Source organism: Herpailurus yagouaroundi, unplaced genomic scaffold (assembly GCF_014898765.1).
Source record: "Herpailurus yagouaroundi ecotype Mexico unplaced genomic scaffold, PumYag 142, whole genome shotgun sequence".
NCBI classification, from domain to species: Eukaryota; Metazoa; Chordata; class Mammalia; order Carnivora; family Felidae; genus Herpailurus; species Herpailurus yagouaroundi.
The window spans coordinates 40,795,928-40,813,875 of record NW_024412397.1 but is presented as its reverse complement, the minus strand read 5'-3'; the positions used below and the strand labels follow the sequence as shown (position 1 = coordinate 40,813,875).

The window sequence follows — 17,948 nt, the reverse complement described above, 5'->3', positions numbered from 1 at the left end:
GTTCTTCAGGGACTAATTCCCTGGTCAATTAACATTTTCTGTGAAACTTTCCTCAAGAGCTCTTGGCACTATTAAGCTGACCTTTAGAATGAAGCATTTCTATGCTTATTACGTGTTAATAGTTGTCTAAGAATAGACAATCTGCTAAGTCGAAGAACTGTCAATAAATATGCTCTCAGCAGGCCTCTGAAGTATCAGAACTACATTTATTCACCTTTGTGTTCCCACCACTTAGTACTATGCTCGTAAGACAACAAGCATGGGGTCCATAGCTATTAAACGAACACCATTATGAAAACCACATTCCATAATCCCACCTTATGCATCAGCCTATTGATGGGTCCTAGGGTAAACTCTATTATTTTGAAAATCTAGAAAAGATTATATATTTATAACTTCTAATTTTAAAAGATCTGTCATTTTTAAAAATTACAGGCTAGCAAAACTTGTGCGTGTGTTCATATGTGTGTCCTTCCACGTACGTGTGTATTTATATACATGTAGTAGTTTCCTATGGCTGCCATAACAAATTCCCACAAACCGAGTGGCTTAAAACAACAGAAATTTATACTCTCACAGTTCTGGAAGCCTGAAATCCAAAATCAAGCTGTAGGCAGGGCTGCACTTCCTTGAAGGGCCCTCGGGGAGATTCTGTTCCCTGCCTCTTCCAGCTTCTTGTGAGTTCAGGCAAACCTTAGTTTGTGGCTGTTATCACTCCAGTCTCTGCCTTTCCTCTTGGAAAGACACTTGTCATTGGATTTAGAGCCCACTCAGGCAATCCAGGATGATCTCATCTTAACACTCTAATCTTAATTACATCTGCAAAGACTCCTTTTCCAACTAAGGCAATGAGTAAGTTACAGCTATTTAGACACAGACACATCTTTTTGGAAAGCCACCATTCAACCCACTATACTGTGGATATCTGTGTGTGTATATCTGTGTATTAAAGATTGTGCCAAAGAACGGTCCTTAAATCAGGCTCTACTGAACACTTACATGTTGCCAAGGTGACCATTTGGAAACTGCTGGGTGCTGGGAACACAATGATAAACATGAAAGACAGTGCTTGCCCTCATGGAGGATGGTGGGAGATATATAAATCAAGTTATTCTTTAAAGTTGAAAAATGTACTATGAAGGAAAATTATATAGTTGTATAGAACAGAGAACTTTGCCTTATCTGTTATTAAATGTAACCCTGATATTTTCTCATTAGAGATGGATGACAGCTCAGAGAACGTTCTTTGATTTTCAGTTTAGATTATGTCCCACATTGTATTGGAACATCCAGTAAAAAGTCCTTGTTTCACATGTGTGCTTTGCCCTTTAAATCCTCTGACTCAAATATACTGCATGGAACTACCATAGTTCACGTAATTTAGGATGCCATGACTCGTAATACAGTCATTACTTCACAAGAATCAAGAAAGAATAAACATGGCTGATTAAACTACGACATGCCATTAATTACAAGATGCATCCCAATTTCAGGGCTATTAAAATGCACACTTCAGAATTAGTGAAATATGTCCATTTCCAGTTTCAAATACATCCACCCAACACATCAGGACAAATTAAACAGCTTTTGATTAAGTAGTTATCACCAAATCTCAGTGTTCTTCCAGCCAAATTTTAATGCTGAGTTGGCTTCACCCAGACTCAGAATATTTTTCACCTTCTTTCCACGAGGTTAATGTATGTAAATATAATTCAAGAAGTTCTAAAATAAGACATATCCTCATATATTGAGTCTCTTCTAAGCTGGAGATAACTTGAGAAGTCAGAGACTGGGGAAGAACTCTAAAATCCTTGAGCTGAAGCAGGATGGAATGGCTGCTGGAATTATTCTTCCCTTGCCCAGAACTTGCTAAAAGGTTGGAAGGTGAAGGACATAGGGCATGCACCTGTGTGTGTAGTGGGGCAGGGCTTGCAAATACTTTAGAAATAAACTGGAGTATCCCAAACACCCTGTGCCAGATGCTGCTAGACCCTGTGAAATGTGCAATGGGAAGAGAAGCCAGGACAGCCTGCTCTCTGATGGCTTAGAACGACATATCTAAAAAAGAGAAGTGATAAAACTTCTACACATACCCAGCTCCAACCTAATAAAGTCCCTCAAGGAGTTCACGACTGCGATTTTGTTATAGTTTTACTCAGAGATCATGCAGGAGAAAAGGCTTCACAGAATAATCTGTTAAGAGTTCTTTTCTCACACGACTTATTTTTCCTTTATTATGCAGTCTGGGTTTTGACGTTGAGAGACACAGGTTCCATGTTGCCCTGTTTTCCCCAAAAAGATCTAATGTTAATCCTTGCATGTGAAATTAAGAGGAATTGGGAAGGCAATACCATCAAAGATTTTGTGGGAGGTAAGGACGTTGTAAGAGAAATTTAAGTCTTTAAATTTTTTTTTAATGTTTTATTTATTTTTGAGAGAGAGAGACAGAATGCAAGCAGGGGAGGGGCAGAGAGAGGGAGTCACAGAATCCAAAGCAGGCTCCAGGCTCTGAGCTGTCAGCACAGAGCCCAACGTGAGGCTCAAACTCACGAACTGTGAGATGATGACCTGAAACAAAATCAGATGCTTAACCGACTGAGCCACCCAGGCACCCCACTTTGTCTTTAAAAATAAACAGACACAGGTCATTATGAAATTCTTAAGCAACACACACACACATGTACATTAAGAATGGTGTGTGAAAGGGGCACCTGGCTGGCTGAGTTGGTGGAGTGTGCAAATCTTGATCTTGGAGTTGTGGGTTCAAGCCCCATGCTGGATATAGATATAATTAAAAATAAAATCTTAAAAATTAAAAAAAAAAGAATGGTGAAAAGTGTGCCCTTCATCCAAAAAATAATGGAAGAAATATACTTTCAATTAACTAAGTAGTCTAAAGTTGAGCGCAATTTGCAAATGCTTCTTGAATTCTGTAAGGCACATTCTCTGCCTCTCTCTCTCTCTCTCTCTCTCTCTCTCTCACACACACACACACACACACACACACACACACACACACACACGAACAGCAGCTTAGTAAAGTATCATTTTAAAACAAATTCTTCCCTGGAGAAAACTTATTGCCAAAGCATCTGGACTATATTCCAGAAGGCATTTAACAAGTTACTATCACTTCCCAGACTCACCAGAGTAGTGCTGGCTTTAAAATGAATTAAAATTTTCTTTAGAAAAACAAATTTAAGGCCTCCCACAGCCTTTGGAAAAGAAGAGTAAGTCAAGATTGGGGTGGCCCTAGCCACAACTTCTCTTCTTTAAAAAATAAAGGATTGTTTTCAGATTTCATCAACTGTAAGTATTCTTAGATCACAGCCCAATGCATTCCCTGAAAGACAGGTGCGGTTGAAATGGATTTTTCTACTTTTAAAGAGCAAAATGAATTTGACAAAGATAGTTCAATTCAGTAGTTAAGCATACTTTTGAGTAAATGGGCTGGCACAACAACAGGCTAGAAGAAAATAAAAATCTTACATCATATGCAAAAATTAATTCCAGACAGATTAAAGACTTAACCAAAAAATTTTTAAATCTTCCTAGAATATCTAAGAAACTACATATACAATCTCGAGGTCAGGAAGATCTTTCTTAGCCAAGAATGAAAACACAAAAAAGAGACTTGTCTGTGCATATAAAAATTAAAAACTCTGAATGGATAAATAGAATATAAACAAAGTCAACAGATAAATGTAAGGAAAACTTACATAATATACGTAATATATACATACACACACACACACATAAGGAAACATATGTAAGGAAAACTTACATAATATACAAACAGCATCTAGAAATTGGCAAGAATGAGTCAACAAAAACCAGCAAAAAAGTATGATTTCAATTTGCAGAAGAGCATTCTAAGCGGTAATCATATAAAAAGGGCACAAAATCACTAACAGGGAAATGTAAAATAACATAGCAACAAGATCTCATTTTGTATCTGTTAGGTTTACAAATATTTTTTAAAAACTTTATAATAGCTAATGTTGACATGGATTTGGAGAAATGGTATTCTTACACATCAATGATGGAAACGAGAATTGTTACGGACTTTTTGGATAGCAATTTGGCAACATCTATTATATCATTTCTAGTTCTGTGAATTGTGATACTGGGATGAAAGACCCCCTTTCTCTCATATATATATTTTTAATGTTTATTTATTCTGAAAGAGAAAGAGAGAGAGAGGGGCAGAGAGAGAAGGAGAGAATCCCAAGCAGGCTCCGTGCTGTCAGCATAGAGCCCAGTGGGGGGCTGGATCTCACAACTGTGAGATCATGACCTGTGATGAAATCAAGAGTTGGGCACTGAACCAACTGAGCCACCCAGGTGCCCCCCCCATATGTTTTCTATAAAGAGTTAATTTTGATCTTTGCATGTGAGGTTAAGAGAATCAGTAAGGTAGTGGTATCAAAGTTATTTTGGGGAAGAAGTAAAAGATAGAAATCATGGACTTCTATAGAAACAATGAGCAAATTAATGACATATATATGGGGGTTTAGTGAAATTCAGAGGCCAATAATTAGAAACAAATTGAACACCAATCAATAGGAGTATTTCCACACTGTAGAATATTGTGCAGCTGTGAAAAAGGTATGAATTTGTTTTACATCCCATGATTCAGAAAAATTCTCATGAGTGGTATAAGCAAAAGGCCAAAAGACATGTATAATGTAATCCCATTTTTATACAGCAATGATAGATTTCTGTTTCAGTATGTGCCTTTGTATGTGTATATAATGTTGATGTGGGATTATGTGAGTATGGAGAAAATAGAAAGGATATGTACTGTATTATGTGAGTAGGCAGGGTTGGATTGGAGGAATAGGGGTTGATGTGAAGGGAGAAGGCAAAAAAACCAAACAAACCTAAAATGCGTGCTTACGTAAAATTGTAATGTGTGTCTATGTGTGAACAGAGGATACATGAAAAGGACAGTCACCAAATGCTGACGGTGGTTATCTCAGGGTGGAGGGACCTCAAATTATCTTTAGTTTTTAAATATTGTTATGTATTCAAATTCTTTGTAATGAATGTATTAAGTTCAAAATCAAGGGCAAAAAAGTTTTGTTTCACTGTGACAATTTAAAAACTAGACAGGTTAGACTTAGTTCATATATTTCCCTCCTCTTCTCCCTGGTCTCTACTCATTAGCATAAAACTCTTATAGTATCTACTGCACAGTATTCAACTGCATACAGTCTACTCATCGATCTCTTCCCAACTGAGTCAAGAAAAAGAGAGAGAGAGAGAGAGAGAGAGAGAAAAGACTGTGGGAGGGGTGAGAACAATTCAAAAACTACCTGATCTACTGTAAAGTTAATTTGAGGCTTCTTCTTTGACAGTAGAAAAGAATCTCAAAGTCATCTCGTACTTCACTTTTAGCAACCGTCACCTCAACCCACTGATAGAACTATTCAGAGAGTTCTCTGTGCCTAGTTAGTAAAGGGATATATGTATATTATTCCCCATCAATCACTGCGTATACACAGAGAATTAAACTGGACTTTCCCTCTTATCTGTGGTTCCCTTCTTTTTTTAAAACTATTTTAAATTAAATCCAAATTAGTTAACATATAGTGTAATAATGATTTCATGAATACAATTTAGTGATTCATCACTTACATATAACACCCAGTGCTCATTCCAACAACTGCCCTCCTTAATGCCCATTACCCATTTAGCCCATCCCCCCACCCAATACCCCTCCAGAGCCCTCAATTTGTTCTCTGTATTCAAGAGTCTATTATGGTTTGTCTCCCTCCCTGTTTTTATCTTATTTTTGTTTCCCTTCCCCTATGTTCATTGGTTGTGTTTCTCAAATTCCACATACGCATGAAATCATATGGTATGTGCCTTTCTCTGACTTATTTCGCTTAGCATAGTACACTCTAGTTCCATCCACATTTTGCAAATGGCAAGATTTCATTCTTTTTTATTGCTCAGTAATACTTCAGTGTGTGTGTGTGTGTGTGTATGTGTGTGTGTGTGTGTGTGTGTGTGTGTGTGTGTGTGTGTATGGCTCCCTTTCTCTTAGACATTATAATGAAGTTGACATTTACACAGATGTTCAACAAAAAATGAAATGACATCCAAGCCATCATGTTTGCTTCTCTCCCTATCTGGAAGTTGTCTGTGAATTTCTAGTATTTATTCTCTCACATCAGCACTTGGGTTCTAAGCTTCAAAAGGCTCTCAAACTGCCCAAATGTAGCACTTCAGGGCTCATTATGGATTACCTGTAAAAAGAATGAAATATTTTTATAAACTTGTCAACTTATTCTTAACCCTGAAAACCAAATAGTGACGAACCTTATTTGTCAGCTCAATTTCATGCAAAGCACAGGAATTTTCAACAATGAAGTAGCTGTGGGAACCTCTCCATGACTTGAATTCAAACACAGTTGTGAATACACAGCATGGATTTACCAAGACTTTCACGAGATTATTTTATTTTGTGCAATGGAAGAGGATTCCTTCTTTCAGAGGACTGGCCACAAGGCAACAATGAACATAACACTTAAAACCAATATCCAGGTTGATAAATAAAAGCAATCATAATTATCCAATTTCAGGAATAGAGGGAATACCTCTTTATGAACATCAACTGAGGAAAAATAGAAGGAAAGTTTTAAAACTGATTAAACCCCACATGAAACCTGGAGATTACTTATAAACACTGCAGAAAACCAAGGGAAAAAATACTAGCATTTTATTTTTTATTACAGCTTTGAAAAACTCTACCAAAAAATGGAACAAAGAACTCATAAAACTCACAAAAGAAATATGATAAAATTATTGATGCTATTCTAATAGTAATCAAAGAAACACAAATTAGAAAAAGTGCCAATTCTTAAATGATCTAAATTGGCAAAGACTAAGAAATAACTACAATTTCAATGATGCACAAAATAATTGGCTTACTCAGTCACTACTAATGTACAAACTTTCCTAGATACAATTTAGCAACACATATCAACAATCTAAAAATAATAAATTCTGAATAATAATCCCACTTCCAGGAACCCCAAATAACTAAATGTTAAAAACTGACCAATTCAGTTACAAAGATATCTTCAAAAATATGAGACTCAAAACAACCAAATGTTTAACAACTAAAAAATGGTCAAGTAAATAGTGGTTTATTGGTAACAATAGATTCCCACTTAGAACAATTTTATTTGCAAATATTAATAATGAAGGAAAATGCTCATGATCTCATGTAAAATCAAAAACATAGTTTTCTCTCTCTCTCTCTCTCTCTCTCTCAAATATAAATAAACATCAAAAAAAATTTAAAAAAGGGGGGGTGGTGCCTGGGTGGCTCAGTCAGTTAGGTGTCCGACTTCAGCTAAAGTCATGATCTCTCAGTTTGTGGGTTCGAGTCCCATGTCGGACTCTGTGCTGACAGCTCAGAGCCTGAAGCCTGTTTCAGATTGTGTCTCCCTCTCTCTCTGCCCCTCCCCCGCTCACACTCTCTCTCTCTCAAATATAAATAAACATTAAAAAATTTAAAAAGAGGGGCGCCTGGGTGGCGCAGTCGGTTGAGCGTCCGACTTCAGCCAGGTCGCGATCTCGCGGTCCGTGAGTTCGGGCCCCGCGTCGGGCTCTGGGCTGATGGCTCAGAGCCTGGAGCCTGTTTCCGATTCTGTGTCTCCCTCTCTCTCTGCCCCTCCCCCGTTCATGCTCTGTCTCTCTCTGTCCCAAAAATAAAAAATAAAAACGTTGAAAAAAAAAATTAAAAAAAAAAAGAAAAAAGAAAAAAAAAATTTAAAAAGAAAGTTTTTTATATGGCTTGGTCCCACTTTTAGATACAGTCTCCATTTACATGCCATGCCTGCATAATAGGAAAAGGTTAATAATGATTATATAACAAGTTATATAACTTCTGGAATTAAAGCTGATACTCATTTTTGTCATTTTTTTGGTCTATGTTTTCCAAATTCTCAATAATAATGATATCTGCAGAAAAACAGTAAATATCTTTTTAAAACACAACTACCAAGCCTCTCTGTCAAAAAAAATAAAGCAGGGGGAAAAAGCACCTTTACACAACTGGACAATTATTCCCATCGTGTGTATCAGATCAGAGAGAAAATCTGAAAAGTATGCATGCCAAAAAAGAAAGTGAGAAGTGTCTTATAATAATAATTTCCCACAAATACATAACTTTTCATGGCTTACTTAGAAAGTACTTTCACATATAATAGAGGGCCTTTAAATAGAACTGCTTTAAGGTTTTAGCTCATGCTCAAGGATGAAAAGAGAAAAGTTGGATCAAGAGGCTCATACTATTTAAGCTAAAGAAAAACCTGAACAAGAAGGTGTCAAGAAATTAGGGCTGAACGCACGGTTAAGTTTTGTGAAGGAAAAAAAAAAGTGAAGAAAAAGCATCAAAGCACAAATCTGAGTGGCAGAGACTGCTAAACAGCTTCTACCATCCAATGCTCTGCTCTCCGGTAGTAAGAACCCACGGGTACTGTGCCCAGTTCCTTACTTTCCCGTCTACAGAAGAGTGTGTAAGGCCTCACCAATGAGATGGAAAGTGAAGTGCTGTGTTAGGAGTGGTGGTGAGGCAATTAGACTTCAGCTAAGGTCATGATCTTCTGGTTTGAATTCAAGCCCTTTTACCTTTCCTGCTGTATAAGATGCAGGCATGATAGCTAGAGCTCCAGCAGCCATTAAGTGCCATGAAGTGAAAACCACCTCCTAAGGATGACAGAGCACAAAGACATGAGGAGCCTGGGTCCTTGACTCTGGATCTGCCATATCTATCCTGGAGTATATACCTTTAGACTCCTTTTATACGAAATGAATGAAATCTCCATATTGTATAAATCACTATTTTTTTTTTTTTTTGGTCCTATTATACACAACTAAAGTTCACCTTAACTGATATACCTGGCCATGAGGAGCTTGTGAAAATTTCTTCTGATCCTATCTATTCTCAGTGGCTCTCCTGTCTCCCAAAAAATGGGACCAAAATAAACATGAAAACAAGAAAGAAAAAAAAAAAAACCCAAACAGAAGAGTATCTGTCTAAAGCCTCATGTTATTTACTTATTTTTAAGTAGGTATTCTGAATCTTCTAGAGCTCTATTTAGAGATTAATTAAACTGTTTTAACTTGGGTCTGGTGCTTGATTGATTTTGTGGGTCAGTGGTTCAAGGTAAAATGGATCTTGCATTATTTCAAACATTAACCTGAAACAGACTAAAAGTGAAGACCTTGAAGCCTAAGCTTCCCGAGGACAAGCAATGACAATGGAATGGATGTTAGTTCTTCAATTTCAACCATCCTTTGCTCATACATTGCTGCTAAAGGAAGAGTGAGGCAATTCAGGGTGTCAGTCATGAACAGAACACCTTCACAGATGGATATCCTTAAGTTACCCACGTGGGCTTCCTCAGGCATTTCATTAACCTTTTTCTGAATGGATGACAGAATGTTATAACCAGTGAGTGCTTCCTAACTACCTACAAGGTTAACAGAATATTTAAAAATAGAAAAGTAAACACTTACCTTTTTTCAGTTACTTTTAGATATTTGAATCTAGTTCCTTGCCAAGAGGAAAACACTGTCAATGTGAACTAATTATCAAGAGCCTATTCTCACTTCTAACACCTTAAAGTCTGGTATATAGAAAACTCATATTTAAAAAATGTCTGAGCAAGGAAGTTTTCCTCTACTGAGTGGAGAAAAACAGAACATATTTTAAATCTTTACAGGGAAACATCCTTCAGCACTGTTCATATTCCCTTCTACACTGTAACTAGCCTAATCGTAATAACTTACTGAAGACGTTAAATATTAACCTAAATAACAAATATCTTCATAAGACTTCACATTGTACTTTAAATTCAATAACTTGGTATTTATTAAACAACCATTAAGTCATCAAAGCCCAACTGGTATTTACATACTTCAAACTAGGCTTAAGAATTAGCAGAATCAATTAAAATGACTTGCCCTTTAATTATAAAGTAATTCATCCACAACACTGGAAAAAGGCTTGGGAACATTGTTTTTTCCTTCTTCTACCACCATGCAGTATCCCTACAAGGGCATAAAAGGAAACTCACTGTCTGGGATTAAGACACTAAGGTTTCAAGTCAATCTTGGGGCTATTCTAGGAAGATGACAACTGTACCAAATTAGCAGTTGTAGTTTCATAACACTATTTAAACCAAGTGGCTTACTTTGCTTAGAAGTAAAATCCCTGGTACCCTGGGAACATGAAACACTGAATAGTTAAATGGTTAGCTGACTATCCAATCAGTCCTATTCTTTATTATAGCATAAGAGTTGACCGATTCCAAAGATTTATGGTATTCTAGTCCATATAAGATTAGAAATTCAGGGGCGCCTGGGTGGCGCAGTCGGTTAAGCGTCCGACTTCAGCCAGGTCACGATCTCGCGGTCTGTGAGTTCGAGCCCCGCGTCGGGCTCTGGGCTGATGGCTCAGAGCCTGGAGCCTGTTTCCATGTCTGTGTCTCCCTCTCTCTCTGCCCCTCCCCCGTTCATGCTCTGTCTCTCTCTGTCCCAAAAATAAATAAACGTTGAAAAAAAAAATTTTTAAAAAAAAGAAATTCAACGACAGCTACATGTTAATATGTAGAGGAGGCATCTGAATTCCAGAACAAAAGAACTAGCAAGAAACCAAAGGATCTAAAATTGAGTTGAAATTTCTAGAAATAATTTAGCTAAAACATTAATAACTGGGGCACCTGGGTGGCATTAAACTTCAGCTAAGGTCATGATCTTCTGGTTTGAGTTCAAGCCCCATATTGGCCTTGCTGCTGTTAGCACAGAGCTCACTTTGGATCCGCAGTTCCCCTCTCTCTGCCCTTCCCCTGCTCATGCTCTCTTTCTCTCTCTCTCAAAAAATAAATGAAAAACATTAAAAAAAATTAAAAAATAAAATAAAATATTAACAACTAATGATCCTAAGAATCATTATTTCATCATGATGGTCAACTAAGTCTTTATTTTCCCTACTGCTAATTTTAGGACCTACCATCTTAGTTTCAAGTTATGTATTTACGCACATGTCTAGCTCAACTGAAACAAAAGTGAAATTCTATTTCAAACTTATAGAGGTCGCAGATGCTTTAATAATACAGACGTGTTGGACCTGAAAATGTTTAATACTGAGATTTGCTCATTCATTTACTAACTGCTTATGGGATATCTCTTCTATGTCAGACATTGTGCTAGGAGCTGGCAAATAGCAAAAATAATTGTTAGATACCTTTAACCTGAAATTCAAGTAAACATTTTTGTGCCAGGAGTAGGGGTAGGGGCTGAGATGTGGGGGAGCATCATCATGTGGAAATGTCTTCTAAAAGGCTTAAATCTCATAAGATTTAAAATATTTTAGTATTTTCTATTTGTTAAATATAACAAAATGATACATAAACCAGCAATAAAAGTTATTTTTCAAGTTGCATAGCATAGCTGGTGTTCTTAAGATTGATAATCCTGCTGAAGACCAGAGGAAGTTTATGAGTCTTCTTAGAACTGCAGCTCAGTGAGTAAAAAGACAGATACCTCAGGAATCTCAAACAAAAATAAACGAGTTTACAAGCTGGCCTACAAGGACTTGCCGCTTCAATAAGGCAGCCAAATGAGCAAAAGAGAGTTGAATGCTCTTTAAACTATGATATGGTTGATCAAATGGTCAAACCAGTTTTCCTTTTACAGATGACCAAATGTCTTAAGACTTCCAAAACGGCCATCTTACTTGAAAAACAAGAACACCGAAAGAGCGATATCCAAATCTTGTCTTGTGGATCTAAGTGCTTATCACTGTCCATGGTCTTCTAAAAGGTCCTTTCCTATTCTTCCATAATTTGTAGGCATGGCCAATTAGAGGTGATAACTAGAGGAAAGTAAAATACTATGGTATACAAAAGAATACTCAAGGGACTTCCTTCATCACCCATTTGGTGCAGAACATTACACAAGGCATGTTTTTCCTAACAGTTATATAAGTGCTCAGAAAATCATCATCAACCCAGTAAAAGCAGTGATGAATATCTACTAGAAAGAGATTCAAGTGGGTTGGTAGCATTTGGTCAGACTTGCATGTGATTCTGGATTAAGTTAAAAGCTTCTTTCCTAACTTCCTGTTCTTTCCCAAATCCAATCTTGGGTTAGTTCACAACACTTTCTCTCTGATAAAAACCTTACATCACCTTTTTATAACCTGTGGATTACTAGATCTCAAATACTCTGAGGGAAATAGGCTAAAGTCACCCTTCCCTCAGTATCTTTAGCTTTACAAAAATAATAAAATACTATTTGGTGGACTTCAGTTGCCTAAATGATACACTCTGAAGCTTCTCTCTCAACTGGTCTGCACCTCCATTACTCCAATCTTATCTATGTGCACTCTTTTGCAATACACATGTATTTCACATATATTATGCGTTTAATTATCACAGTAAGCAGATACACAAGAATGCAGGTTGCATGAGCACAGAGGTGTCTGTTTTATTCAATGTTACTGTCCCCATATTTGTAACAGGGCTTCATACACAGCAGGGACTTAATAAATATTAATTGAACAAACTAATCAAAAACTATGAGATACATGGACCGGTATAATATATATTTTTTCTCCACGAGAAAACTACAAATCAAAGGGGTTAGACTTGACCAAGAACACATAACTATGAAATGGCAGCTCCTATAACTGAACAGAGGTTTCTAAGACTCAAATCTAGCATCCTTTAAACTACTGTCTCTCCTACCTGGGGCATGCATATGTATGCATGTATGCATATGTATGCCTCTTACAATATAGAACGTCAGGGAAAATGAAACCACAGATAAGCACATCTTCTGGGAACAAGATTCACACAAAGTTAATTTAGAAAAAATATATATATAAAACATCAATCATGGAGGTTTTGAGAACTTAATTTCAAAAATAAAACACAGATCTAGAAACACCTTTGATATCTGCAAAGAGCCACATGGAGCCTCCCTGAGTTCAGTGTCCATGTTTCTGCTCCTTCAGCCTTACAGGCACTTACATGGTAGTTAGAGAAGCACTTCAGCACAAAGCCAGGACCAAGTTCCCACAGTGCCAACACACCTGGGGATTAGCATCAGCTCTGATTCCTCTGCACATCTGGAAAGGAGAAGTTGCTGTTGATCTATCAACTGCAGCTGCCTCCAACTCCTACTATCTTTTTCTCTCTCCCTGGCATTCCATGCAGGCTCAGTCTTCCTCTTCCTTTCAGTCAACAGGACCATAAACTCATCTTTCAGTGACCTAGGCAATCATTCTTCGAACAGGGGTACACGTTTGATGCAAAGCCAATACTTCCCATCACAGCTGTCAGGGAATCAATTTCCAGAGCCACAACTTCCCAATATTCTCTGGTCTAAAAATTGACTTGCCTGGCATCACAGAGAGACGTCCAACCCAGGATGAATAGAAGCTGTCCTCCACCACCTCCCCTTCCCAAAGACCCTTCACCCACTTTACAGAAACAATGCATCTTTAGATCTTTCTTGACTGCATTACCCCAGGGTGTAAAGACCTCAGGGCAACTAACAAAGCAATAAATAAAAACCCTACTGCATGTAAAGGATTGAGTCTTTAGCATTTGGGTAGCAATGTCTTTTCTAACTCAGGGAATTTCCAATTCTTTGTTTCAAGCAACCAGAAATATTCAAATATGAAAAGGCTTAAGGTCAAAAGAAATCTAAAACACTGGGTTTCAATTTATATATATATATTTTATAACAGAAATAATGACAGTGATCCATAAGACACTTTCAAACATAAAAATACATTACATTAGGATAGAATTCTGTAGCAGAAGAAAATGGGAATATAAATTTAAGGTGAAAAAGGTATAAAATTTTTAACTGTTTAAGAACTTATTCATGCATTTTAAAAAATGAAGGATACTGGGAATCACTTATAGACCTACTACAGTTTTTTTTTTTCAATGACGTAACAATTTAAAAGGTCAAGATTTAGAACATACTGAAAGATGACATCCTTTGCAACTGTTTACACTTAAGATGAAAAGTTTCAGCAATCAGCCTAAAAATATGCTGAGGGTACAAACTTCTACAGAATTGTTCAGGAGCTACAGGAACAAAAAAGTTGGAAGAACACTGTTCTAGACTAACCACTGGAGCCTTTCCAAGGTGAAATAATTGAAGAGACAGAGAATGTTCAATTTCCCTACCAAGTTTTGAGTTAGGATGGGTTGGAGATTAGCATTTGCTCCACCCTCTTCTAGGTCAAAAACACATGTGTTGAACCTGGTTCTACAGCCAACAGTTTCCAAGATTGATGACCAGGTTAAATATCTGATCTCAGCTGTATTGCTGCTGACTGGGGTTAGCTAGCCTTTGCCTGTTGAGCATGTATCTCACCCCCTTAAGAAGAATCACTACTTTTGAGTACTTTTCTTTGTGTTTTCAGAAAAATTCATGAGGCAATACCATGAAGGCTCATTATTCTGTATTTCTCTTATCATATGATGACAAATTTCACCCCTGGGGATGCAATGTTGACTGTGTGTATCTGACTGGCATTTCATAAGTAACATGCATAATGCAAAGAACTGGAGAGTTCTTTACTGTGGAGTTAATATTTTAAGTATAGCAAATGTACTGAGGAGTGATTTCAACAGGCACATCTAAATACATAAGCCCTCACCTCAAACACCACGTTTTTCCTTCTTTTTCTGATTTCGTACTCTCTTCTTCCCCACTGCTCCTTTCGTCTTTTCAGCCACTCCTCTGGGAAGCAGAAAGTAGTCTAAATATGATGGATGAGGCCAGCACTTAATTCGGTGTCTACACTGTTTGAAAAATATTGACTTTCCGGTCCTCAAACTCTCAGAGAGACAGTGGGGCTATTTAGAGTAGACATTAGACCTACTCTAAACCTACTCCCATTTAGTATGAGGAGGTAAAGTTTGAGATAAAAGGTCTTTCTTTAGAGTCAGAAAGTTGGCTGAAAATCCCACTCCACACATTTACCAGGTATGTCACTCAATTTCTCTGAATCTCAGGTTCCCAAAGTCCTTAAAATGGGTGGTGAGTATTTGAGACAATGCATCAAGCAATGAGAAATGTACAGCACGTAGTAGGCATTCAATAACCAACAGTTATAAAATTAGACGTTTAATGTTCTTTAATGACTGCTTCAAATTAGCCAATAGTTCTCTCTTGGCATAAGGTCAACTAGTGGCATGTTTTTCAGTTTCTTTCTGGTCTCTTTTAAAATCAGTGATTTGGAAAATGACTACTTTTCATGGCTAAGTATAGGGTGTGTGTGTGTGTGTGTGTGTGTGTGTGTGTGTGTGTGTGTGTGTGTAAAACATACCTGCAGTACTAAAACTGGCAAAAGGACAGACACAGAATGAGGACTGCACAAAACTGGAGATTTCACATACAGCTTTTATAAATATGGCGGCATATCCTTAATATGTTCTGGGTGCTGCTGTGGAACATGGTTAAAAATAAGCATGGAGTCAATGATCGACTCTTTGAAAGACTATCCAAATTTAATTGGTAAGCTAACACTTTCCCCTCATCATATTCATTTTTTTAAGGATATTTAACACTGTAAGGCTGTGGGGAGAGTGGTGCTCCCCCAATTCTCATGTGTATCAAACTCAAAAAAGGATTCACATATACTTATTCAGAAAGGCAGGAATATATACTAACCTGAACAAACAGATTTATGGGTAAGGGTATTCATGATATCACAATTTGTAACAGCAGCTCATGTCCACCATTGGGGACTAGACTGTTGGGTATAGCCATCCGCTCGGAATATTATGCAGCTATTAAAAACAAAAAAAAATTTTAATAAGAGGGGATTGTTAAGTGAAAAAACCAAGGTATAAAGCAGTATTTGGCTGGGATTCCAAATTTGTGTGAGTCATTGTGATTCTCAAGTGGTAATAAGCGAAAATTCACAATAAAGAATTGGAATTACAGTGATCAAAATCCATTCCACAGCTTGAAAGGGCACAGTGTTAAGACTTGCTACCCACGTCCTAATTTTAAAAAGAAGTGTGGGATGAGTACAGTGCTGATTCAGATCCTTCTTATGAATGACAGGGATAGGACAGCAGATAATAAAGCTAAAAGTTAGGTCTGCAACTGACATTCGGCCTCTTTAAACTTTCAGTTTAATGAAGCTTTTGGGTGACTTTTATACCACATGCATCAATGCTCTCTGCCTAGCTAAGGGTTTTGGCAGGGTGTGCAGTGATGAGAGAAGGTCGGAAAAGGTGAGGACTCCTAACCTTCCAATATACACATTTCTGCACAGTGGAAGAGGAAATGAAACTGTGAATACACACATACCCACACATACAAATTCAGACCTGCAGATATATAGTTATATAGTTAAAGCACCACTTTCCCACCCCCACTGTAAACAGGAATGCCTCAACACACCACCTGTCCTTCTTCCTGAGTTCATCTGCACTTCATTACTAGTTTGAAAACTCCTAGTTTATTCTCACCACTACCAAGACCAACCAAACAAGGATAGAAAGCATGCCATGCTTGTTTTCCAGGATTCATGAACTTTCCTGCATTGATTTCTCCCATCAGTACTTCAAATGTCTAATCTAACCCCACAGATGAAGAAACAGAATAAAAATGCCTTTGGACATTTACACATCTCACGTTACCCACTCTTGTCACTCTCTTTCTGGAGTAACCCGAACCCTTGTGACTTGAAATGACATCTTTCTGCTCACTGCTCTTCTGACTTGGCCTGTGTGACCACAGCTCTATCTGCTTGCCTGCCAGCCTGGGCCCAACGGCTTCCCGCAGCCCTACAGCAGGGCAAGCATGTTTCTGTGAACAGTCCAAAATCACATGAAGCCCGAATCAACTGAAGTTATAGTGAAAATACAAAACAAAACACACCTGAATGGACACCTTACATGGTACAATTCAAACTGACAGGGGTCTACTTGCTTGACACTCTGCACTTGTTTGCAGAGGTCACACTGCAGAACAAACAGCTGGGGGATGTTTGGCTGGTTTCTGGTGGTCAGTTTCAGAAAATACAAGCATTTCTTAATTCTGTGCTCAGGTTCCAAATCAATATAGGTTTTGGTCACTTAATTTTTTTTTTTGCCAGGCTGGAAATGTGCTAAGCTAATAATTAACCTTAAGCATACCATCACTTCTGCTAAAAACATTTTCTACACTCAGCCCCAAATTACTTTCAGTTCGGTTAAACAAAACAGACAAGCTGTAATAAAAGGTCTCTGAGAAATGTGATCCCTTTCGTTGGTCACCCAGGAGCTTTTCCTCTTAAATCTGCTGCTTCTTGTGGGGGTGGGAGGGGGGTGGGGGGTGGAGGAAGGAAGGAGAGCATCCAAAATAAAGATGCCACCCAAAGCACAATGATTTTGTAAGAAAGTTGCCTAAAATAACTCTTCAGGGTTTCCCAGGTTGAGTAATTCCTGCAGGAGGGTGGGGAGGGACAGCTCGCCTCCAAAATTACAATCTGCAGAGGTTTCCCCAATGTTGATTTTTTTTTTTTTTAAGGCGTCCTTTTTAATTACACTGCAAGGGCTCTGATTTTCCCATCTCTAGCTGTTGCTGGGGGTAGCTGAGAGCAACGCGCCAGGGCTGCGGCAGCCGCTCGGGCCAACTCCAGCGCCGGGGGTGGGCGGGCAGCCCACTCCCCACCCGGTCCCACCCTCCCCAGCACACGCGCGCACACCCGTGCGGAGACTGCAGTCCGCGCCGGTCTGCCCTGTGCCGGCGGCCGGGCCGAGACTCACCGCTGTCCAGCCGCGCGATCTGGGGCAGCCGGTAAGTGCTGACCAGCAGGTCGAGCGGAACGGCCACCGAGCTCCACTTCACATCCTTGAGGCTGCAGCCCAGCGAGGGCGCCGGGTCCATCTTCCCCGCCTCCTCCT

At 38.4% G+C, this 17,948-nt stretch overlaps 1 protein-coding gene across 4 annotated transcripts in view; it reads right to left on the bottom strand.

The window, feature by feature from the left end:
- The window catches only part of GAREM1 (GRB2 associated regulator of MAPK1 subtype 1), a 205,595-nt gene that overhangs the window by 186,825 nt on the left and 822 nt on the right, over positions 1 to 17,948 (bottom strand). For 2 of the 4 annotated variants that reach the window (XM_040479137.1, XM_040479138.1), the window contains exon 1: positions 17,811 to 17,942. The exons of 1 other annotated variant lie outside the window; for it this stretch is intronic. In XM_040479137.1, the coding sequence (XP_040335071.1) occupies positions 17,811 to 17,931 (121 nt within the window). In that variant the 5' untranslated portion in view covers positions 17,932 to 17,942. Of the gene's footprint in view, positions 1 to 15,720; positions 15,840 to 17,810; positions 17,943 to 17,948 lie in introns of those variants that run through there. One more of the 4 variants, XM_040479141.1, reaches the window with a different exon arrangement.